The 25,159-nt window shown below is 46.3% G+C and overlaps 1 protein-coding gene across 7 annotated transcripts in view; it reads left to right on the top strand.

Moving 5' to 3' along the window:
* The window catches only part of RRBP1 (ribosome binding protein 1), a 331,988-nt gene extending 314,321 nt beyond the window's left edge, over positions 1 to 17,667 (top strand). For 6 of the 7 annotated variants that reach the window (XM_086926921.1, XM_086926923.1, XM_086926925.1 and 3 more), the window contains 2 exons: positions 7,373 to 7,468; positions 17,214 to 17,667. In XM_086926921.1, the coding sequence (XP_086783047.1) occupies positions 7,373 to 7,468; positions 17,214 to 17,252 (135 nt within the window). In that variant the 3' untranslated portion in view covers positions 17,253 to 17,667. Of the gene's footprint in view, positions 1 to 7,372; positions 7,469 to 7,659; positions 7,828 to 17,213 lie in introns of those variants that run through there. The other variant, XM_086926927.1, reaches the window with a different exon arrangement.
* Positions 17,668 to 25,159: the final 7,492 nt, after the last annotated feature.

Genomic DNA, 25,159 nt, shown 5'->3' on the forward strand with positions numbered 1-25,159 from the left:
CATATGTTCAGGAGATTTCGGATTTGATATAGCAGAGAGAAAAAGTCTCTTGCTTTCTGGACGTATTCTTTTCTTAAGGTATTTTCCCTTACCTACATATGCTATTGTCCCTTTGTCTGACTGTTGCGAAGTTTCTGCTAGATCCTCGGTTTCCTCCTCCTCTTGCGAGGAAGTTGGATCGTCTAATTCAAGATCTTCGTCAGGTGCTCGCTGGGCATGTATTTCTATTATTTCTTTACAGACTTTTCTAACCATATGATGTACTTGGTTTTCCTTATCATGTTTACCCTCCGACATATTCTGGCTCCATCTAATCAGTCTATCCATCTCACTTTGCGGAAAACCTGCCTGATCGTGTTCTCTTATTAAGCAATTAACCAAAAATCGCATTATCAAACCTTTAGTCTCAACTTTCTGACGTGACATGGCTTCAGCAACAGACTCCGGCCCTTCTCCTGTTCTAATAAAATCGTACAATTTGTCTAGATGTTCTGGCATTCCTGGTAGTAACATTAAATAGTCTGTAACGCGTCTCAAACGTAGGGACGCTAGTAACATGGGGCCTGACGTACCAGGCACTGGGTCATATCTGCAGTCTGTGAGCTCTCTTCTAAGTAGTTCGGCCGGAACGCCTTTCGGTGTCCGTGCCTTTGCTAAATCTCTCATCGTAATTCGGTGTATCTGTGGGGGTGTTTGATAACCTCCCGTAGCACCTCCTGAACCGGAGGCTGGAGCATAACCTAACTGTACTTGCTGTAGCTGGGTTGGGTCCTGGGCCACGCCAGTCCCAAAAGGATTTGATGGATGCAGTTGTTGAATACCGGGGGGGAACAACGGGAGCAGGTGCGGGCAGCGGACCTGGAGGAAACTGCAGTTGCGGACCTGGGAGCTGACGCTGTAGGGGTAGGGAGACGTCAGCAGGAGCAGGTGGTACGGGTACATGAGCAGGTGCAGAAGTATATGAGGGAGCTACATCGTCTAGATAGGAAGAAAGGAAAATGTCTTTTGTGGTCTTGTGACATACTTTAGTCGGGAGCAATGGAGGGGGCAGATCCTTCGGTATTTCCGGAGTGGCCTTAGGTAAACCCTCGGCCAGAAGAGGATACATACCATTCACAAGAGTGTTTCGTTGTCGGTCTATTTGTTCTGCTTTAACTCGTATCCCCTCTTCAACTAATACGTTTTCTCGGGCTTTGTCTGAATCCTCTCTATGTTTTTCTGCTTTTCTGAATTCTTTCTCTGTACGTCTGTGTGATTCTTTACGCCATAATTCAATGGCATCTTTCTGTGACTGTCTGGCTTTCTTTTTCCATAATGCTTCTTCTACTCTCATGATGCACTCGGCATCCCATGTCCCAGTAGCGGGCCATCTCTGATTCTCTGCTAGATCTTTGGTGTAATCCACCCACAAATCGAGATATAATACAGCATCTAGGCCGTGTTTGTGGTACATAAAATACCCTGGAGTGTCCCTGGGTGGAATGGGAACAGCTTCCTCTAGTATCCCTTTTCTAGTTCCTATCTGTCTTAGTTTAGAGAACAGCGGCATGTTTCAGCCGTGCTACTTGGTACTTGATACTTACTCGGACTTGGACCCAACTAATACAGTAAACACGATAATGTAGATCGAACAATCACTCATACCACGACATTAAAACACATTTAAACATTTTGAAAACGAACAACAATAACTAGAATAAAACTAGCTACCTGCATACTCGATATACTGCTAAACAGTACAGATACACCGCTAAACAGTGCAGACCGGGTCTGTGTACCCAAACCCGTCTTGACCGGGCACAAACTAATGCACCCGTCTAGATGTGTCCCCAGCAACGGTACTCACCGGGAAGCACGGAACGGAAGGCCTCGGAAACTCGACACTGGACTGGACTGGACCGGACTGGACTCGACTCGACTCGTGACGTAGGTACTTCGGAACTTCGGAACTGGTGGGCCTCTGAATACCTCGGACTTTGCTCTCTCAGCTAGGCTCTGGTCGGGATCCTCCGCACTCCTCACCGCCTCGTCTGGGTGGATCGCAGCCTCAGTCACCTCCGTTGGCCTGAGGGAGATACAGGAAATCCTGCGGGTACGCGTAGTTGTCCGTCCGGCTGTGGCAGGGGGCTAGGCCTGCAACGCACCGCCGGCGCGTAAGGTGGGGGAGGGGTCCCTATTCGGGCGCCAATTATGTGGTAAATTTAAATTACCTATACTTAATTTATGCGGTAAAGTTCAATAAGAATAACTCAGTCAAAAATAAGAGGCAGAGTCCGTGGCATCTGAGTTTTATGAAGGTTTTATTCCTTAAAAAGGAATTGGTTCGAACCAGGTATCATGTTCCATCACCACAAGGGTTCAGGAAGGGAATGGACATGAACATGTACAAGGCTTTATTAACAGAACATCATATATATAGTCAATGCATTACAGTAGTGATAGATGCAGAAGGCGTAACAGCTGAGAGAAACGAGATAAGAACACATGTACGTAATAAAGAGGCGTAACAGAAGGCGTGCATGAGGGCGTACACGGAGGTGTGTGCTAGACAACGTCACATGAAACGTATCACAGGTGGGTGGATCCATAGAAGAATCCTGCAGTGTCAGCAGAAATACATGGCAGAGATGCGCGCGCAGCAGCGTGACGTGTGATTGACGTGGAACTGGAGGGTGAAGGGGACTTGACATTTAGCCCTACATGAGGAGACAGAAGTCTGGGGTGTCAGAACAACCTAATCCCAAATCATATCTAATATCTTGTGTTTGAGGAACTGTATTATCTAGAAGGAAAAGGTCTCTCGGGCAGAGGCTATTCTATACTGACTGCTAGTGCGTGCATACGCGACTACGTGTCTACATGAGATGCGAGGGGCCATGGGCCTACCATGGTAACGGGAGCTATGAATTACTTGCATGGAGACAGTGAGGCCGGGCCCTTTGCTCTGCAGCTGGGAAGGATGTTTTCCTAAACTACTAGACAGGAATGTATTTTCGAGGAGCGGAGCAGATAACTTGAAGGCTGAATACAGCCTTGGCAGGCAAGCAGGCCGAGCCAGGCACCGCTCGCCGCACAGGGAGTAAGGCAGAGGTCAGGAAGCAGCAGACTGCAGCTTTTTAGAAACAGAAGGCAGAAAGGGCTCGATGGCAGGAATCAGGGCCTAACTCACCAGAGCTAGTAAAACATGAAAGTGCACCATGTAAAGACGTTGGCAAGGCACACTTAGGAACCGAATATCCGACCCATTCATGGTGGATCTGAAAGAGGACATGTTAACGTTGGACGCAAATGTATTTGCGTCTTCATAGCTGGAAGTGGAGGGAACATACATGTACTTGAAGCACGTACATGGAGCCGTTGGGGCCTACGTTAGGGGACACAATTGACCATAAAATTCATATTACCTCATTCTGCTTGTCTTGGGAGCCTTCTTGTGACGTTGGTCGTAGTTGCTTAATACAGCATCACCCCCTCCGATCTGTGTCTTTGCCTGTTTTCTCCTGGTGCGCCGGTGTAACTGTCACCATGAGGTGGTGGCTGGGTCTCGACATTGGGTAGCTAGAGATTAAATATCCCAGTATGTATTGCTGTTGGTCATGGCACTCAGTACACATAATAAATTGCCAGCATACGAGAGGTACCACACCATGTTAGTCTTTTCTGAAAACCAAAATCTCAAGTGTTTGATACTTTTTTATTACACTCACTGTGAACAAATTGCATGCTAAATGGTATAATGCATACATTATTTATGAACTCCAAAACCATTCTTACAATAACTGCATACCATGCACCGTCTGGGTAACCCAATTAAAGGTGTGGAAGACTGGATTTCATTGTTTTTAAAATAGCTTTCCTGGACTCCTTTTAATGTTCATATCACAAGGCGTAATTGTCAGGGGGCGTTTTTGCAAATAGCACAAAAGCAATATATTAGTTCCTTGTTTGTCATGCACAATTTCTAATGTAGCTGCTACTAGTCCTATAATTGCATTAACATGTGGTGTGTGTTGTTTCCTCGTGTTAAGTGTGCACTAGTTCATTGTAACAAAAAAGGCAATCCCCATTAATCAGTCTCTTAAAAAAATCTATGAACATGCTTGAAAGTTGAATGCAAAAAGCCTCTCAAGTTTTCTGATATGTGCATAGGGATGAAGATTATGTGCAGTCCGGTTCTGTTTTTTGTCCCGTTCCCATTATTTGTAATTACATTTTAAGAGATCATAGCAATCGACTGCTCACTTTTATTGATCCTGCTGGTGCTTTTATTTATTTGAAATATGGGCCATCGCTTCCTTATTCGCCTGACACAACATTCGAGAACACACTGTGGCAATCTATAAAATGAAAAAAAGAGGGGTTGTCAATTGACACATGGCAAGAAATCATCCCATGAGTAAGTGCTTGCTTAACAATCTACCAACCAACTATACAATTTATTCATGCTTTCCCAGCTGATCTAGAGTTGATGGAATGTATCCTTTCGACCTCCTCCTACAACTTCGTACCCGGCGACCTTATTGTTTGGGAGGATCATCTCCACAATTATTATGCTCAAGTCCTGGATAACTTGTAATCTTCAAACTAATCAAAACTCCTATGAACAATGCATGCTGCATGCTAGATCTGCTGTTCTCACCAGTTCAAACACCAAGAGCCAGCTACTGTCCTGTTTTGTCAGGTCATCCGCGCATTCCCTTCACAGTGCTATATGAATTCCCATTGAAGGTTACCAAACTGCCTTTTTTGGACAAGAAATCGTAACCTATCCTGGTTATCGACATGGTTCACTGATCTCACCCCTTCCTCCATTGATGATCTGTTAATCATCCTTGGCCATCTCTACCAAATCCCAATGCTACTCTGCGGTCTCCCGTTAACCAGCACTGCTCCCCTAAGAGCCTCTCTAAACGCTGCAGCCAGACTCATCACTGGATCAAAAAAACACTCGCACATCACCCCTGATCTGAAAACACTGGACTGGCTGCCTTTTGAAGCCAGAATACATTTGAAAATCGCCTGCATGACACACAAGGCTCTACATCTGAGCTCTCCCGGATACCTCACTCAGAAGCTGTCAATCTCTGGCGGCTCTAGAAACACTAGAGGCACAAACAATCTTCTGCTAAAACCTCGAAGATTCCGGAAGGTAAAAACCTATAAACGCTCTTTCTCAGGAATGGCACCCAGGATCTGGAACTCACTCCCTCCTAAACCAGGCTCATCTCCTCCTTCACACTTTTTAAGAAAGAAGTAAAAGCTATTTTTATGGCCAAATACACTTGACCTATTAGCGTGGATCTGGAAAGACCCTACACCGACCTGTATTACTCTGTTCGAACTCTATGACTATGTATTTCACCTGTTTTATTGACGCTACTGACTATCTATGCACACATTTAACTCTCTGTTCGAACTCTATGACTATGTATTTCACCTGTATTATTGACGCTACTGACTATCTATGCACACATTTAACTGTTATATTTGTATTATTGATGTGCTGTACTACTTTGCTCCCTCACGTACCTACCCTTCCCACTTATTATGTGTAACCCCACTCTCTTGCTGGCATTCCCGGCTTTGTAAAGCGCTCTGATATCTGCAAAGAACTTGTTCGCGCTATATAAAACTTTCAAATAAATAAATACTCTCAGTTCGTGGTGAGGTTGCCCTTGGCACTGCAGTAAATAGTTCTCTGAGGAGCTCCTACTACCGAAGCGAAGGGTCAGAGCACTCAAACGTTGCTGATAGAACTGAGCATACTGTAGATACAGCACCACCATTTTCAGAAGTACAAATGCCCTCCTCTTTTCTCACATTATTCAAATATTTAATTATTCTACAGTACTTGTTCAGAAGTATTTAGAAAGGATCGTAGTTATTCCTAACAAACCAGAAGTGCAACACCACAAAAGCTGTGCAAAGACCTGACGTTTTTTTTTTAGCTGCTGCTTTAGTTGACAGAACGCTGTGAATCGGGCCAATGTTGGCCAGTATGCTGCTACCTTGATTCTGACTAGTTTTAAAGATCACCACCTCAATAAAACACCAATAAACCAAATGGGCGGCCGCTCACCTTAATCTTTACAATGGTACGCATCAAAAGTGTCAATTTTGGAATCTTGCTATATGTCACAAGATAGTTGGTGCATCCCTAATGGTCTGGCGAGGTCAATCAAAATAAAAAACAATAGCACCTGCCAAGCAATAGATCCATCTTAGGCTTGCAATCTAATGCACAGATCTGAGCTGGTATTGACTTCTCGTTCAGTCTACCTGAAAACGAATACACCCCTTAATGACATCTTGTCAGAATTTAAGCTTCACTGGGACATTGAAATGGCCATGATAAATATCAGGGAGGAAATGCTGTTTGCCAGGGATCATGGCCAAGTATGTGCCTTGAGACTTCTTGATCAGTTGTCGACCTTTGACACAGCCGACCTTAATATTTTAATCTTACACATCAGTCTCGGAGCCTTCTACAAGCGTTTCAATGATCCAGTCTGTCTTCTTAAATTGTTCCCATTAGGCACAGTTACAATCTGTTTTTTGAAACAAGTGGCTGGTGGTGAGCCTCAAGCACCCTCACTCTCACCATTCATCTTCAGCACCTCATTACTATCCCCAGCACTCTGATAGGTATTTATTTAAACAAGACACAGATTTGATTCAGACTCCGAATTAATCCGGAAGTCTATGTCCCATCAATGAATGCCTCTCGTATGCACAATAATGGATGAAGTTGTACATATACCATATCTTAATACTCCACACACAAACTTATTTTGGTCTTAAAGAATTGTTAAAGCCTCTCAGACATTTTGTCAAAGTCCTACCTTTGAAAGGTTTCACACCGTTGAGGGTTGCACATGCCTTCTTCTGCTTCAAAGTCCTGCCTTGTAGATTCAGTCTTAAATCTTATATATTCCATATTAGTTTGTGTTATTTTAGTTTCTTGAGCTCCGTTACCACAAGGGTGTCCTGATACTGACAGCGCTGAGTGGGATTGAGTAAAGAACATCAGTTGGAGTTGAAAAATGTAGGTTTTAAGAGCTTTCCTGAAACAGAGTATTTTATTAATTCCTGATGGCTCAAAACGAAATTGTTAACCAAGATGTTGATAATTCTGTGAAAAAGGAGAAGCATCTAGCTGAATGTGTCTCGTCTCACTGAAGATAATGTACTGTTGTTAAAAGTATTACACCAGTATATAATTAAGATTTTTTTTAATGATACTAGGCAATGTAAATCAGTTTACTTCTAGGAGAAATCATACAATTAATTTTAACAAAAGTGCATCATGTTTTTAATCGTGTTATTCTGAAGTTCGATTTAACTTTTTTTTTTATCCTGTCCTCACATGAAGGCTGCAGTATCTCCTTTCAGCATCAGGGACGAGTTGGCGAAACTGAGGTTTGAGGGAGAATTAACCTCTGGCGTGGGAGAGGTTGAACAGCTAAAGGTAATTGTCATCTGCTAAATTAATGAGATTGTTTACATTTTAACTTTGGAGTTTGTGTTAAGTATAAATACTAGATCAGTCCTAGTCCGTCTCAGTTGGATTAACAAGGCATGAGGCTCAGACCCTTTCCTAGAACTTGCATGGATTGTTCAGAATAACCATTTGCCCCCCCCTCCCCTGTAATTTTGTAGGTAAGACTTGAGAAAGAAAAGAAACTAACAGGAGACTTGAGTCAAGCTGCTACCAAATTGCAAAAGCTTTTGAAAGCTACCCAGGAACAACTGGCTAAGGAAAGAGAAAGTGTAAAGAAACTGCGAGGTCTTCTTCAAGAAACAGTCTGCTAGTTATTTGTTTTTCCTTCCCCACTAACTACGGTACACGTCATCATTCTTTTTGTATTGCATGCATCTAACAAAATTTCTAAGGTCGGACCCTAAAACTAAGAAACGAAAAAATCAGGAATTTCTTTAAAATTAAAATAAAGAACAAAGTAATTGGGAATAAATGATTCTCTTTCTTTGCTCATTTATTTTTTTGCAGAAGACAAACCCCTATAGTGACTATGTGCTGACAAGTTCCAAACAGTAAATACATAATTGGAACTGAGGCATTTTTCTTACTTTTAATCCAATTATGACCTTTCTATTGATTTTGGTTTCCGGTGATCTTTGACCTCCGCCAGACCAATACATGTTTTTTGGACTCTGAAGTAACACGGCCTCTGTGACTGCTCATTTTAGTCATATGTTTAGTTGTGTTCATAAGAAAAGCATCGAATCCATCCAAATCAACACCTGATGTTTGAAGGACAGGGCCTGATTCACAGAACTAACTTAAGACTAAATCCTAAACTTACTACCATTTTGGTATTCACAGAAGGCACTTACTCATTTTGATATTCACAGAAGTCACTTACTCATCAATGAGTAAGTGTCTTCTGTGAATACCAAAATGAGTAAGTTACTCAAAATGAGTAAGTTACTCAAAATTAGTAAGTTACTCAAAATGAGTAAGTTACTCATTTTGGTATTCACAGAAGGCACTTACTCATCAATAAGTAAGTGCCTTCTGTGAATACCAAAATGGTAGTAAGTTTAGGATTTTGTCTTAAGTTAGTTCTGTGAATCAGGCCCACAATTTCTAAAGCATTGCTAAATAAAATAAAAAAAATACTTTTAGAGGTCAAATATTATCGGAAAGTGGTGGGGGGAATCAACAATCAAGACTTATTAACTATGTATTGATGCCTTATTTTTATTGTTAATAAAGCTTTATTGAACTTAAAAGACTTAACTATTTTTGTAAACTAAAATAAGAAGCTGTGAAAACATTTTGTAGTCATCTTGAATGAAAACGCTTAATCAGTGACTTGTAATGCTGATATCAATGCGTTCTTAATACTGACCTCCTTGCAAGAATTAATACAGTGCTTTCAAGTTACTAGATGCTGTGCAAAAAAAGACTTCTGAAAAGAAAATGCAGAACATTTAATTTTTGCTGGGTTGCCACAATTGTGACTGATCTCAGCTTATTCGCGTATTTCATCACAACAGTGGTTCACACGGAGAATAATACGAAGTGCACAATATATTGCAGTAATAACTGTGATTGTTTCATGTATATGGCTGTACAGACGCACTCTCTCATTATGTACTCTCAGGGTTGCAGGCAGTAATTACCAAGTGGTTGCTGCACAAACTTAAATATAACTGTTTGGCATGCAGTGTGTGTGCACTATTAGCATAACAGAAGTAGTTTCAGGGAGTTAGTTTTCCTTGGTCCCGATGAAAAGCCTATGATGTGTGGCTTGAAACATGTTGACCATTTAGAAAGCACCATTACTAACAATGGGGTTACCCAGTTTGTGTACAGAACCTCTGGAATACTGCACTGCAGTAAACGAACAATGGTTCTGCTACCTATCTCTCAGGGAATACACTAATGATCAAATCAGATTTGATCATTAATATATCCCGTGAGAGATAGGTAGCAGAATCATTGTCAGTTTACTGCATTTAGAAAGGCAGTCACATTAAAGCCTTCCCTTTGATTTCCCCCTTGTTTTTAACTATACCTACTAGAGGGCAGTAGGTTCACTTACTGGGCAGGTATTTTTAATCTCACTCTCCATAAAACCTTTCCACTCCTATTGCTTTCCATCTCCTTTACCATCTGGATACACCCAAAGTGCTCCTGTATATCTCATAGGTCGTAGCGCGCCTCATTCCGCAGCGGAACAGGATGGACACGATGATAAAGCATGCCACCAAAGTGTAACCCTGGTGGATGTGGGTTGTAATAGAAAACCTATAGTTTTCTTTCCTGTAGGAGGGCTAGTCCTTTTGAAACAATTGGTCTCTCTGTTTTTCATTTGCACAAATAATTTACACATTGCCTGACTGCTCTGTGCCAAGGTACTAGGGGGTTGAGCAATTTGAGGTGTGCTTGTGCCTCACCCTGACTAGGTTTCCAGTTGCTGCTTGACCAGGGCTTAAACCCGGCAATCCAGTAACCCAATTTCGAACATCCACTATACATTATAAGGATATCGAAAGACATTCAAGAGTAACTTTTTTTTAGGTCACAAAACGTTGAGGTGACCTGCAAATCATTTAAATGTTTGGTATGTGGTGCTGCAGTCTTTATTATGCATGTTTCTCCTCTTGCTTTCTCCCAGCCCTCTGCTACAAATGTGGTTGCATGTATTTCTGATGAGTCGCGGATATGTGGAATACAAGTCGAATTTAACTGTAAAAGTAAACCTACCAAAACACCACTTGTAATTTGCTGCAAACAATGTAAATGGTTTGTTCGAAGCATGTGGGCTGCTGAATTCATATCTGTGCATAGATCGCCGCCTAGTGTTGGGTCCGGATGATTGCACATTGTTGTCCTGGAAGAGTCTTCGAAGTATCACGAGATAGGTGGCTCCTCCCCTGGACTACAGTGCGCATGGGCATCCTCTCCATCCCCAGATTGTTTTTTTCCGCCATTGGGTTCGGATGTACTTTCTCGACTCCAGTTCGGAAACTTTGTTATAACTCTTTACTAAGGCCAAAAGGCCTTCGGTATTGTCTCGTTCGGCGCCTGTTTCTTCTCCAGTTCCTCGAACCGGACGTCGAAGGCAGTTTTTCGCTTTCGACACCATAGGCCCAAACTACGACGACGATGGATCGGAGCCCGTTCAAACGATGCCCCGTCTGCAATTCGAAATACCCTCACATTGATGTGCACCCAGTGTGCAATAAATGTTTATCCCCGGAGCACGACGAGGCCAGCTGTATGGCCTGCTCGAAGTTCCGCTCCAAGAAGACGCTTCGAGTTCGACGCGCAGCAAGTCAGTCAGCGCAGAAGTCGGCGCCCGAGCCGGTCGACATCTTCAAGGCCGGTGACGAAGAAGGCGCCGAAGAAGAAGAAGATCCTGACGAGCAGTCGGACCCAGCGTCGGAGCATGACTCCAACTTCGACGTGGACGAGCAAGATGAGGAATACGTCCATGAAGAAGACGTCATCGAGGTAGGAGACGACGATGAGGCCATCGGGGCCGTTGATGACGACTCCAGTGATGAGCCGGGCCCAACCGCTGTAGCGGGGCCTACTATTGACAATACGCTCCCTACGGCTCAGGTCGAGGCATCGCCGAAAGGCCTTAGCCAAGATCTTACTCCACATTCTATAGCCCCGCGTCCAGGCAAGGCTAAGAATACTTCAAAAGAGCCATCGGTCGATCTTCCAAAATCGAAACTGAAACCTACAGAGCCAAAACCGAAACCGAAACTACTAAAAGTGGTCGTCGGATCGACGTCGACGCCATTCAAGTCAAAGACTGTCGCCGACCCTTCGGCATCGAAAGGGGCCGTCGCCTCAAAGACTGGATTGTCGAAGACAGGCTCTGCAGTCAAGCATGTCGCCTCGACGCAGTAGACGTCGACGCCCAAGCTGGGCGACAAGGCCAAAGGCCTCCAGACCAAGAAGGCTGTCGAGCCGAAGATTTCAGCTCTCAAGCCGCTCCTGGGCAAACCTCTCGAGTCGAAGTCCAAAGCCGACCCGAAGCAGCAGGTTGCATCGACGCCCAAGGCCGTGCATGCTGCGCACCGTGAGCTCGAGTCGACGCAAGGAAGCAAGCATACTACTGAGTCGCCAAAGCAGCTGGGATCGAACACTACGGCAAGCTCTAAGGAGGTCGGCCCGTCCACAGGCCACCCTCCGATTAAGTACGGTCTACCACCGACGGCTCGAGCCAAGCATCTCGAGCAACACAAAGGCACCGACCCATCAAAGACAGTGTCCGTGCCTTCGAAGTCCACCCCTGAGGGGGTTGTGTTCCACGAACCCTCGTACGACAATCAGTCGAAACTCTTCATCGACTCGGAATCGGGCAGGCTTACCATCCATAAAAGGAAAATCGCTCCTGAACATCCCTTGGAGGGGTATAAAATCCCTCTTAAACGGAAAAAAGACTGAACCACCTCACCAGTTCTCTTTGAACACGTTGAGAGCTATTCACAACAAATGGCATATTCTCCAGCACAAAGCGAGGAGGACATGGGTGATGAATACGGTCAGGCGGCCTTCAATTATCAGGCTGACCCTGATCAAGAAGAACCTCAGCAATGGACTGATGCTGTAGACCCTGATGATCCACAAGCTGCACCGTACACTCAGTCCTACAATGTCAAGACCTTGCCTACTGAAGACACGGCGGCGTTTAACGCTTTGATAGAAAGAGCAGCCCTCAACCATGACGTGGAAATGCACGCAGAACCTGTGGAAGAAGATTTCTTGTTTGATACCTTCTCCACCTCTGAAAGATCTACAAAGACATTGCCTATGCTAAAAGGAGTCCTCAAGCATGCTGCAGACATTTTCAAAGAGCCCACAAAAGCAAGGGTTATGAACCCTAGGATTGAGAAAAAATATAGGCCTGCTCCAGTGGACCCCACCTACATCAAAGGCCAGCTCCCATTGGACTCCCTCGTAGTGGCCAGTGCTCGCAAAAGGGCAAACTCGCAGACTAGTGGTGACGCTCCTCCTCCGGACAAAGAATCCAAGATCTTGGAGGCGTCAGGAAAGCGAGTGGCAGCACAGGCTGCTAATATTTGGAGGATTTCAAATACACACGCCCTGTTGGCTAGATACGATAGGGCTCACTACGACACGCTAGAACAGTTGTTACAACACCTGCCTGATGTTTACAAAGAGGGAGCAGAAATGATCATACAGGAGGGAAAGTTAATTTCTAATGCATCCATCAAATGCGCACTGGATGCGGCAGACACGGTAGCTAGGGCCATTAACACTAGTGTAATGTTGAGGCGTCACGCATGGCTCTGCATCTCTGGGTTTAAACCAGAGATTCAAACAACTTTGCTCAACCAGCCAGTTAACCCAGACTTCCTTTTTGGTCCCGCGGTAGACACAACCCTCGAAAAAATTAAAAAGGACACAGAGCAAAATCCATGGGGACTCTGCAGTCACAGCAGTTTCGGGGCAGTTTCTTTCGTCGCTCCGGTAATAGGGGAGCCTCTAGAGGACAAGCTTTACAGCAAGCCCAGTACAGCAAGGGGAGCGCGCAAACCACCTATACAAAGAATGCTAGGGGTGGATATCGTGGGAACAGCACCAAGGGCAGAGGACGTGGTAATAACAATGCCAGATCCTCCGCTCCCAACAAACAGTGACGCCTTGTCACTGCCCCCCGACCATTTAACACCTGTCGGGGGAAGACTCCAGCAGTTCCTGCCAGTCTGGGAAGGCATCACCACGGACAGGTGGGTGAGACAACTTATCCAATACGGCTATTGTCTAGAACTAACCTCCACCCCCCCAACCTACCCCCAAGGCACCGTCCTATGTCCGCAGAGCACATGCACTTATTGCAGCAAGAAGTACTCTCCATGCTGCAAAAAGGGGCAATAGAGCTCGTGCCTGCAGAAGAACGAGGTACAGGAGTGTACTCTCTGTACTTCTTAATCCCAAAAAAAGACGGTTCCCTGCGGCCCATTCTAGACCTCAGACCCCTCAACCAATACATACTGTCAGAACACTTTCATATGTTAACCTTACAGCAAGTCCTGCCATTGCTCGGTCAGGGCGACTTCCTAGCAACCCTAGACCTCAAGGATGCATATTTCCACATTCCCATTCACCCAAGTCACAAGAAATATCTCAGATTCACCATCAACAATCAGCATTACCAATTCAAGGTCCTGCCTTTCGGGGTCACCACTGCCCCCAGAGTGTTCACCAAGTGCTTAGCGACTGTGGCTGCGCACCTTCGGAGACAACACATTCATGTGTATCCCTACCTGGACGACTGGCTTGTTCAGGCAAAGTCAGCCCAGCAATGTGCCAGCCACATGTCACGTACAATTCACCTCCTTCACCGTCTGGGGTTCTCACTAAACTACGCAAAGTCGCACCTTCAGCCCGCCCATGTGCAGCAGTACCTAGGAGCGACATTAAATACTCTGGCGGCAACGGCGCAGCCAAATTCTGCCAGAGTCAACAGCCTCAACAATCGCTCCCAGCACAGGTATTCATGCAGCTGATCGGTATGATGGCCTCCTGCATATTCATAGTCCCGCACGCGAGGCTGCATATGCGTCCTCTTCAAGAATTCTTAGCACGACAGTGGAACCAGGCTCATGGGCATCTGAAAGACCTAGTGTTGGTAACCGGTCGTGCATACAACTCTCTGCATTGGTGGAATCCACAAAACCTTTGCAGGGGACGACCGTTCCAAGAGCCTGTCCCACAGATAGTGCTGACGACGGACGCATCTCTCCAGGGTTGGGAGCGCATGTCCTCCATTACACTGTGCAGGGACTATGGACGGGGCAGCAGCAAAAGATGCATATCAATCTTTTGGAGCTGATGGCAATCTTCATGGCACTGAAAGCATTCAAGTTGCACCTGTGCAACAAGGTCGTGTTGATCCGGACGGATAACATGACTGCCATGTATTACATCCAGAAACAGGGAGGCACACACTCCCCGCAGCTATCTCACCTAGCCCAGAGCATGTGGAAGTGGGCCATTCAGATGAACATCTTCCTCATGGCGGAACATCTCCCGGGCAAAGACAACCAGATGGCGGACCTGCTCAGCAGGCACAGTCATCAGATGCACGAGTGGGAGATTCACCCCTCAGTGCTCCAACCATACTTCCAGCAGTGGGGTCATCCAGAGATCGACCTCTTCGCCACAAAGGAGAACGCAAAATGCCAAAGCTTCGCCGCCAGGTTCCCACACCCGCAGTCTCAGGGCAATGCGATATGGATGAACTGGTCAGGCAAATTTGCGTACGCTTTTCCCCCAGCCCCACTCATACCGCTGGTGGCGTGCAAACAGCGGCAGCACTCCATGACGCTCATCCTGGTTGCTCCAACGTGGGCACGGCAGGCTTGGTACACCACGTTCCTGGAACTTTCAGTGGTGCCTCGCCAACGGCTGCGTCTCACTCCCAGCCTCCTCCCTCAGAGCCATGGAGACATTCAGCACCCAGATCCGCAACAGTTGAGCCTAGCGATGTGGCTCCTGAGGTCATAGTTTGGCTACCTCAACTTGCCCCCTGAGTGTATGAACATCATCAAGGAGGCAAGGCGACCTACAACTAGGGCGTGCTATGCGGCCAAATGGAAACGTTTTGTCATCTACTGTTCCAACAATGACATTAATCCGCTAGATGCGTCCACGCAAAACATCATATGTTACTTGCTGCATCTATATCAATGCAATCTAGCGTATAGTTCCATTAGGATACATTTGGCTGCCATGGCCGCTTATCTTCTAAACAGACAGCATCTTTCCCTCTTCAAAGTGCCTGCCATTAAAGCCTTCTTGGAAGGCCTTAAAAGAGTAATCCCTCCCAGACACCCTCCTTCGCCTGTCTGGAATCTAAACACCGTTCTCACCAGGCTCATGGGGCCCCCCTTTGAGCCTCTTCATACTTGTGAGATACAGTTTCTTACATGGAAAGTGGCTTTTCTGATAGCCATCACATCGCTACGAAGAGTCAGTGAGCTTCAAGCCCTGACAATTCAAGAGCCCTACCTGCAAATTCATGCTAATAGGGTGGTGCTGCGCACCAACCCCAAGTTCATGCCAAAGGTAATCTCGCAGTTCCACATCAATCAAAACATAGAACTGCCAGTTTTCTTTCCAAACCCAGATTCAGTGGCAGACAGAACACTGCACACCTTAGATGTCAAAAGAGCTCTCCTGTATTACATCGACAGGACAAAAGACTTTAGAAAGACTAAACAACTGTTTGTTGCCTTCTCTCCACAACACAAAGGCAACCCTATTTCCAAATCAGGTATAGCCAGATGGATTGTTAAATGCATACAAATCTGTTTTCAAAATGCTAAACGCACTTTAACAGTTCCCCCAAGAGCGCACTCCACACGCAAGCTAGGGGCATCCATGGCTTTCCTAGGTAACATTCCTCTAGAGGATATATGTAGAGCAGCCACATGGACCACCATACATACATTTACCAAACACTACTGCGTAGATGTACACTCCAAACAGCAAGCTGCTGTAGGACAGGCTGTTCTCAGAACTCTCTTTCAGACTGCTGCAGCTGGCACGGGCAACCGCCGCTAAGGAGGTAACTGCTATTCATTCTATGCACAGATATGAATTCAGCAGCCCACATGCCTCGAACGGAATATGCTACTTACCAGTATGCATCTGTTCTTGGCATGTAGGGCTGCTGACATTCATATCGCCCGCCCTCCTCCCCGGTGCCTTACGCAGCTGTAGCACTCAGAATCATTTTCAGGCATGGTCATCACCTTCAGTATTATACTCCATCTCTGCCACAATGGCGAAAAACAATCTGGGGATGGAGAGGATGCCCATGCGCACTGTAGTCCAGGGGAGGAGCCACCTATCTCGTGATACTTCGAAGACTCTTCCAGGACAACAATGTGCAATCATCCGGACCCAACACTAGGCGGCGATCTATGCACAGATATGAATGTCAGCAGCCCTACATGCCAAGAACAGATGCATACTGGTAAGTAGCATATTCCTCATGTGGTGTGCTGTGTAAGCCGTGTTTGAGATTAAGAATATGGAGATCAATGTCTCTTCTCCAGTGTAGGTGTTTATTGACAGTTTTTGCAGAATAGCACATTTCTCCTTCAGGTTACTTCTGAGCGTCTGGGAAAATAAAGAAGTAGGGTGTTAGTCCATTCTTAGAATTGCAATACAGATACAATACCATTCTGGTGTCTGAGACAAAAAAAAGAATTTTCGGTGAAAGCTAAAATTAAGGGAGCTGGAAAGCTCTCCCTTTTAAAGGCGTGAGTGGTGGTTGCAAATTAAGTTTCTGCTCGGCAAGCTACCTTTTACATTGTCCCTTTGACGCCACAATTAGTGCGATACATTATTACCACAGTATAGCGGTGCCATTTAATTATTACGGATAATTAACAAGGCGACGTTTTGACTGCAACAATCATGATAGAAACAAGTGAAAACGGGGATTGCAGAATTCCATGTTACATTTTCTTTCTTTTTGCATGATATGTATGGTTTTTCATTTCCAAAGGATTTAATTAATGGCTCCTGTTTATGGCCGTGTTAACGGCTCAGGATATGCAATTATGAGAATACTGTTGTCCTAACCTTTCTTTGGCTTTTGTCATATTAAATTGGGATGAAACCTGGCCTGATTGTGCCACTGCGCACGTTATCTGACATACACAGTGATCTAAATACATTTCTTTTCTAGGGGAGCAGTGAAGAACCAAAGGATGGAACATCTGTCTGATTCGTTTACGAGCCTACTATCAACTTACCATATTGCCTTACACATTCCTGAAATATATGCTCGATTGACTGTAGATAAAAGTAATAAAAGCTATTAGTGAGCCAGAATATTTGTTACAAAATAAAACACTTCAAGCATGAATTTTTTAAATGTTTTTTAAAAGACATTCCAATAGGAAAGCTCTGACTGTGTCAGTAAGCCAAAACCAAACCTCTACCCTATGTATTAACTAAATACATAAATGTATGAAAAGGGATGAACATGTACTTTTGTACATTAATCTGTGCAATTGTTTCTTTTTTGTTTATTTTGGAGCGAAAGGAAACCTGAATGTAAGGTACACAGCTGCAAGCAATTAAGATGAGCATCTTCATTATTTGAATATCTAATGCCAATAAAGCTTGATTGCAGCCAAGATGGTGTCTTATTTAATTTATTGAATTAATGGACGTAAATGCAGTGATATGTGAAAAACATGAGTGATAGTTGTATAAAAAAAGGACATTCATTAAGTCTAGAGACCTAGGGAGTGGCACTGCTAGTATTGTGCTTAGTTTCCCAATGTTGAGCTGGTCCACCTCAGCAGGCTGACTAGGGCCCATACAGTGTTCGTCAACCCAGTAAATATGCTGGTAAGGGTCCCTTCAGTGTTCGATAGCCCAGTAAATAGGATGGCATTGCCCCTACAGTGTTCGTTAACCCAGTAAATAGGTTAGTGAGGGCCCCCTCAGTGTTTGTTAACCTCGTAAATAGGCTGGTAAGGGCCCCTTCTGTGTCCTTTAACCCTGTAAATAGGTTGATAAAGGCACCTTCAGTGTTGCTTAACCCAGTAAATAGGCTGGTAAGGGCCCCTTCAGTGTTCGTTAACGCAGTAAATAGGCTGGTAAGGGCACCCTCAGCGTTCATTAACCCAGTAAACAGGCTGATAAGAGCCCCTTCAGTGTTCGTTAAAGCAGTAAATAGGCTGGTAAGTGCCCCCTCAGTGTTTAACCTCCTAAATAGGCTGGTAAGGGCCCCTTCAGTGTTTGTTAACGCAGTAAATAGGCTGGTAAGGTCACCTTCAGCATATGTTAACCCAGTAAATAGGCTGGTAATGGCCCTCAGTGTTTGTTAACCTCGTAAATAGGCTGGTAGTGCCCCCTCAGTGTTTGTTAACCTCGTAAATAGGCTGGTAAGGGCCCCTTCTGTGTCCTTTAACCCAGTAAATAGGCTGGTAAGGGCCCCTTCAGTGTTCGTTAACCTCCTAAAAAGGCTGGTAAGGGCCCCTTCAGTGTTCGTTAACCTCCTAAATAGGCTGTTAAGGGCCCCTACAGTGTTCGTTAATCCATGAAATAGGCTGGTAAGGGCCCCTTCAGTGTTCGTTAACGCAGTAAATAGGCTGGTAAGGGCACCTTCAGCATACGTTAACCCAGTAAATAGGCTGGTAATGGCCCCTCAGTGTTTGTTAACCTCGTAAATAGGCTGGTAAGGGCCCCTTCAGTGTTCGTTAACGCAGTAAATAGGCTGGTAAGGGCACCTTCATCATACGTTAACCCAGTAAATAGGCTGGTAAGGGCCCCCTCAGTGTTCTTTACCCCAGTAAATAGTCTGGTAAGAGCCCCTTCAGCGTTCTTTACCCCAGTAAATAAGCTGGTAAGGGCACCTTCAGTGTTGCTTAGCGCAGTAAATAGGCTGGTAAGGGCCCCTTCAGTGTTCGTTAACCAAGTAAATAGGCTGTAAGGGCCCCTACAGTGTTCGTTAATCCATGAAATAGGCTGGTAAGGGCCCCTTCAGTGTTCGTTAACGCAGTAAATAGGCTGGTAAGGGCACCTTCAGCATACGTTAACCCAGTAAATAGGCTGGTAATGGCCCCTCAGTGTTTGTTAACCTCGTAAATAGGCTGGTAAGGGCCCCTTCAGTGTTCGTTAACCAAGTAAATTGGCTGTTAAGGGCCCCTACAGTGTTCGTTAATCCATGAAATAGGCTGGTAAGGGCCCCTTCAGTGTTCGTTAACCAAGTAAATTGGCTGTTAAGGGCCCCTACAGTGTTCGTTAATCCATGAAAGAGGCTGGTAAGGGCCCCTTCAGTGTTCGTTAACGCAGTAAATAGGCTGGTAAGGGCACCTTCATCATACGTTAACCCAGTAAATAGGCTGGTAAGGGCCCCCTCAGTGTTCTTTACCCCAGTAAATAGGCTGGTAAGAGCCCCTTCAGCGTTCTTTACCCCAGTAAATAAGCTGGTAAGGGCACCTTCAGTGTTGCTTAGCGCAATAAATAGGCTGGTAAGGGCCTCTTCAGTGTTCGTTAACCAAGTAAATTGGCTGTTAAGGGCCCCTACAGTGTTCGTTAATCCATGAAATAGGCTGGTAAGGGCCCCTTCAGTGTTCGTTAACCAAGTAAATTGGCTGTTAAGGGCCCCTACAGTGTTCGTTAATCCATGAAATAGGCTGGTAAGGCCCCCTTCAGTGTTCGTTAACGCAGTAAATAGGCTGGTAAGGGCACCTTCATCATACGTTAACCCAGTAAATAGGCTGGTAAGGGCCCCCTCAGTGTTCTTTACCCCAGTAAATAGGCTGGTAAGAGCCCCTTCAGCGTTCTTTACCCCAGTAAATAAGCTGGTAAGGGCACCTTCAGTGTTGCTTAGTGCAGTAAATAGGCTGGTAAGGGCCCCTTCAGTGTTTGTTAACCCAGTAAATAGGCTGGTAAGGGCACCTTCAGTGTTGCTTAGCGCAGTACATAGGCTAGTACGGGCACCTTCGGTGTTTGTTAACCCAGTAAATAGGCTGGTACGGGCCCCTTCAGTGTCCGTTAACCCTTTAAATTGCAAAGCTAGGAGAAAGGAGGAGTAACCACAATAAGGATAAAGGGGATAGGAGGGATGGGTTCAAATAGCAAGAAAGGATGGGAAATCTGGCTGAAGAGGGTGTGAGTATTGTTAGGAGGAGCAGCTAGTGGGAGATGTAGCATGGCAAGAAGGCAAGAACAATAATGTTGAAATGAGAGTCCGCATTGGAAGGTGATCGATGAAAACAGAAGAGGGAGCAGAAAGTCAGAACAGGCAAGTGATGTTTCTTGTTTTTTTCGTTTCACATCTTTTTAGTCGGGTTTTCCTAAAGAGAACAATAAAGGGGGGGGGGGGGGGTTCCAGGAAACAGGATGCATCAAGCAGTAGAGAACCATACCTAATTTTGGAAAACAATAGCATATCCAGACCAATAAGTCTGTGGCAGCACAAAAAACGTATTAATGGACCAACAGTGCTGCAATCCCACATACCGGGATAACCAATCACAGGATGAGTAGCTGGAGATTCAAAGGGATGAGGATGGGGATGAGGGGGCAAAGGGGGAGAGGAGGGTTGGTGAAAGCCCTCAAACCCTGTGGGGGGGTGAATGGACAGAAGGATAGAGCCAGGGGAGGCAGAGATGAGAGAAGGCAAGCAATGATTCAAAATGGATGTGCAACGAGGGGCTATGAGTGAGAAGGAAACCTGAGAGAGTCTGAGGGCAAGAAGGTAAGATGTTTGCAAGTTGTGAATTTTTGAGGGGCAACAAGATTTGTAGCCTTAAGAATGAGAAGCAAAATTTGCTGTCGCCTCCCATCGGTTTGCAAATCAATCCTTATCCTCTGGAGCCATACAAGTTTCCAGGAGCAATGACACCTCCATCACATGTCTTCGTAAATAAGTGAGTATCTGTGCCTCTTAGAATTGTTGAAATCCCTAATAATCTAGTTAATGGCTATAACCATATGCGTCAGTGAGACGGTGGGTGCGTTATAACAAAGTGTGCACATTGGTAGCAGCTTTGTAGGTGTCTCATTGACCAGGTCCAGTTCAGCTCAATAGGGTAGGAAAGTATCATGACAGTGTGCAAACAGAACCCACATCATCCCAGCCTCACCCTCATCCTCGCCCTCTGAATTCCCCAACCATCAGTGAATTAATCAAGAGTTCCCCAAACAAATTTAAAATGATCTAGCGCATAGCACAGGGAGTACGTGAACGAGGGCCGTCTACCCCCACTCCTTAAATGTGAGTGCTGGTGCATCCGGCTTCAACAGTAAAATAACAGCAACATACACAATCAGTGAATATGGGTCCAGGGGTTACATAAAGCAACACTAGTCATCGTAGATCACCAAACACACAGAGTCATTGGGACCATGTCTGTTTACTCAACGTCACATCCCACTGAGAGGATCCAGAGAATGCTGACTAAATTTAAAGGTGACACACTCACAATAATGGGCCAAGCTGCCCTTTTCAAAATGATCACCCTGCCCCAGTTCCTGTACGTCCTCCCCAACACTTACCATCCTCTCCCCAAACAATATTTAGAGAAATAGACTCAGAACTATGCTCACTGCTATGGTTAAGGAGGCACCCACGGTTTGCTCTACGAGCATTAAAATGTATCCATACAGTGGTGGGCTAGCACTGCGGTATATTGAGGCTTACCATTAGGCGGTGCATCTGACCCCGACCAACGACTGGATACATGTGGCAGGAGATCACCCCACATACAGGTTAGAGTGGGAGACATTGGCACCCTGCTCATTCTTCCCTATTTATATGGGGGCAAGGGAACACCGGAACTGCTCCCAGCAAAGCGAGTTACCCTAGAAGTGTGGGTGAGATGGTCTAGAATACTTGGGTGGGCCTATAGGATCACAAGGGCATTGACACTGTGGCAACGGAACTGGCTCAGAGAGCTGGGTAAACTGATGGGATTTGGATCATGGGACGCACACAGTGCTTAATTTGTGCCAGTGCTTTCCTGTGCTTAGCATTGGCACTTAATTATCAGGGTCGGGTCTACACGCAATGCTGTACGAGTGCTACTGTTACGGTGGTTGCTTTTGTCATGGAACTTGAAAGTAACACTACACCAGGAAGGGTCTGTTGGAAGGCAGCCTTATGTGTCATGACTTGGGAAAAGTCAGTGTGCTTGAGTTAACAATGCTGGACACCTTACACCGGATCATCTGGCACTGCTGGGGGAGCTAGCGCAGTGTTCTGGTGTTCAGTGCCTCGGGCTTGGGAAATTTAAAAACATCCGGGAAGCACGGAAGGCGCCAGGCAGGAAGCATCACTCCGGTCAGGTACAAGCAGTTACTGTATGTCTGGTGTCTGCAGACTGCATGTGACATGCTTTGTTGGTACCTGGATGCGGATGCCGAGAATTAGGTGTCCGTGATGGTGTCCCAGTCCGTCCGAGCGCAAACTGGGTTGCCGGGGGGAGCTGTGAACCTGGCCTGCCCTGAGCCCTCTAACCTGCCTTGCCTGAGCCAAGAGGCAAAAATGAAGATTCTTCATGAATGATGAATGAATCTCTAGCTTCTCAAAGATGCAATTGCGGCAATCTGCAGTCAGGGTCTGGACTGTCTCACTGTCGCTGATGATCATGTGTTGGCGAGGAGGCCGCGGCCCTTAGCAGGGTTCCCGGCCCGGTGGGTGGGTCGGAACACTTAATTGGGGTGGGGTTTAGTTCTGCGGGGGTTGGGTGGCAGGAGGGAACTTGCGCAGATTTGATTGTGCATTGCCACCCTCCAGCATACCCGCGTACGGCACTTAACCCACACACTACTGAGTCATCGTAGTTCAATGGGCCACGGGCGGCCTTTCAGCTCGCCTCGGACACTATTCACTCTGAGTTCCAGCCAGTGCGGCGCCTCCCTCCCCTGACGATGACAACAATGACTTTGTTGTTAAGGGACTGGCAGCAGAGCAGTAGTTAGTAGCCAGTACCACCCGGAGGCCAACAGCACCCAGGTGAGGCAGGCAAGATCATGGTTCACCTAGCAGGCCTGACCCTGCTTCCCCCAATCAATTAATAAAGCAGCCTAAGGCAATGCACTGACTGACTGTCTGCAGTCAGTGTGTTTGCCCCGGCTCACCACAAACAAACCGCCACCAAGAACAGTTACTTTACTGGCCACCCAGTAAGGGTTAAGCCAGTGAGTTAAGCACACAGACAGTAGAAACTTTAACTAGTAGCATAGCGTAGAAGCCGCCATGTGCCCGCCCCATTCCGCGATCATCAATAAATTCAATAATGATGCCATTGCCACGAGGAGGATGCCGAGATTCATGAGATGCTGAATGAATCTCAATCAAGTTCTTCTCAAATCTCAATATGACATGGCGGTCGCGGACCTTAGTTTTAGTGTTGCCGGCCCTGTTGGCGGGTCGGGTGGGACACTGTGATTTTATTTGGGCTGGATTTTGGTTCTGCAGTCGTTGGGGTTATGCGCAGTAGGCTGCAGTCAGCGTGTGCGCAGTTTTATTTATTGCTACGCCCCACAGCCCCAGCATACCTTCATGGGCCGGGGCTGGCTGCACCCCACCACAACAACTTGAGTCATCATCTTACTGGGTCCGTTCAATACCTTCACTGCCAGCCAACCAGCGCGACCCGAGGACTACATTGGCGTTGAGGACTCAGGACTGGCAGCTGCGCAGCACTACTATTCGTAGTACTGTTGTAGTAGCCAGTACGTAACAACAGCAGCACTAGGTGAGGCAGGCAGGCTGGCAGTGGCAGGCGGCAAGCCCAATGCTGCCCTAAGCATCAGCCTAAGGCAGTGCACTGTCTGCACTGCAGTCAGTGTCCCGGGCCCCCTGGCCCACCACGAACGAACCACTAAGTTTACTTTAAGTTAACAATAATTAACAGCAGTAGCTAAGCAGTAAACAGTGGTACTGAAGATAAGAAGCTAACTTAGTTAAGTACCTTAACTAGTAGCATGGTAGCTGCCAATGCGCCCATGCCATGATCATCATCATGGTACCAATAAATGTGCTGCCCAGGCCAAACCAACACAATGCTTTTTTGGGGGGAAGGGTGGTGGCTTGATGGTCGTCAGCTGGTCACCCCCACCCCACGTCACTGTGTGATAGTACTGTCTGTGACTGTGTAGCATGCTGCATGAATGATGACTCATGAGATCAGTGCACTGCACTGCCTGGCCGGCAGCTGCCTAGTATTAAACTAGAGGCCGCCGGCTAGGGGTGGGGGAAATTTGCGTAATCGCATTACGCAAATCTCCGCGAAATGGTAAAAAATCTCTGCGAACACCCTGAAATTCCGCGAACAAGCGGAATTGCCTGTTCGCGATGTTTGCGTGCTCGGGGGAAAATGTCTTGCGAACACGCATTTTGTGAACGCAAATAAGCAAACAATTTCGCAAACTCACGGAACGCAGAATTGTGGGCACTTTGGCGTTCTCGGCGGAACGCAAAATTACCCAGAGTCTCCAAATTCCGCGAGCGGAATGGAATTTGTCGCCCAGGCCTACCGCCCGCCATACACAGGCACACATGATTTTTAAGTGTGCAAGCCTCAGTGTGGAAGTTGAACCCCAGCTTGTGTGGAGAAGTGTGGCTCACTGGTTAGAGGAGGCATACCCTGAAGCAGAGGTCAGACCCAGGATCAGGGTTCAATTCCCGACGCGGCAGGGTCTTGAGCTCAATTGTCCACGGACTCGATAATTCTCGCTTCGGTGCCCACTCTAATCACGGGTTCACACTCTGCATCTCTGGGCATTAGCTTGCTTAATCTCCACAATGGCCCCCCCGCGGCGGGAGGCCTGGCTTTCACCTTGGGGATGCCCAGTACGGGTTATCTCACAGGGAAAAGCCAGGACGGGTTCCCAAGGCAAGCGCCGAGATGCCCTAGGGTAAGTCGAGCGCTATATAAGAACACACATACATACATACATAATGCACAGTATGTGCCGAGACTGCTGATGATAGCTCTGCTCAGGGTCTAAATCCAGGCTACGAAGATTGGTACAAGTACAACGCCAAGAGATCTGAGGGTCAGTGAGGATCATAGGTGAGGGTCATAGGTTTAGCAGCCTGGGACAGGGCCATGCTGAGAGGACTGCAGGACTCCCATGTTATCTATAGCACTTCTACAGCAGTTA

Source organism: Lissotriton vulgaris, chromosome 6 (assembly GCF_964263255.1).
Source record: "Lissotriton vulgaris chromosome 6, aLisVul1.2, whole genome shotgun sequence".
In the NCBI taxonomy this organism is placed as follows: Eukaryota; Metazoa; Chordata; class Amphibia; order Caudata; family Salamandridae; genus Lissotriton; species Lissotriton vulgaris.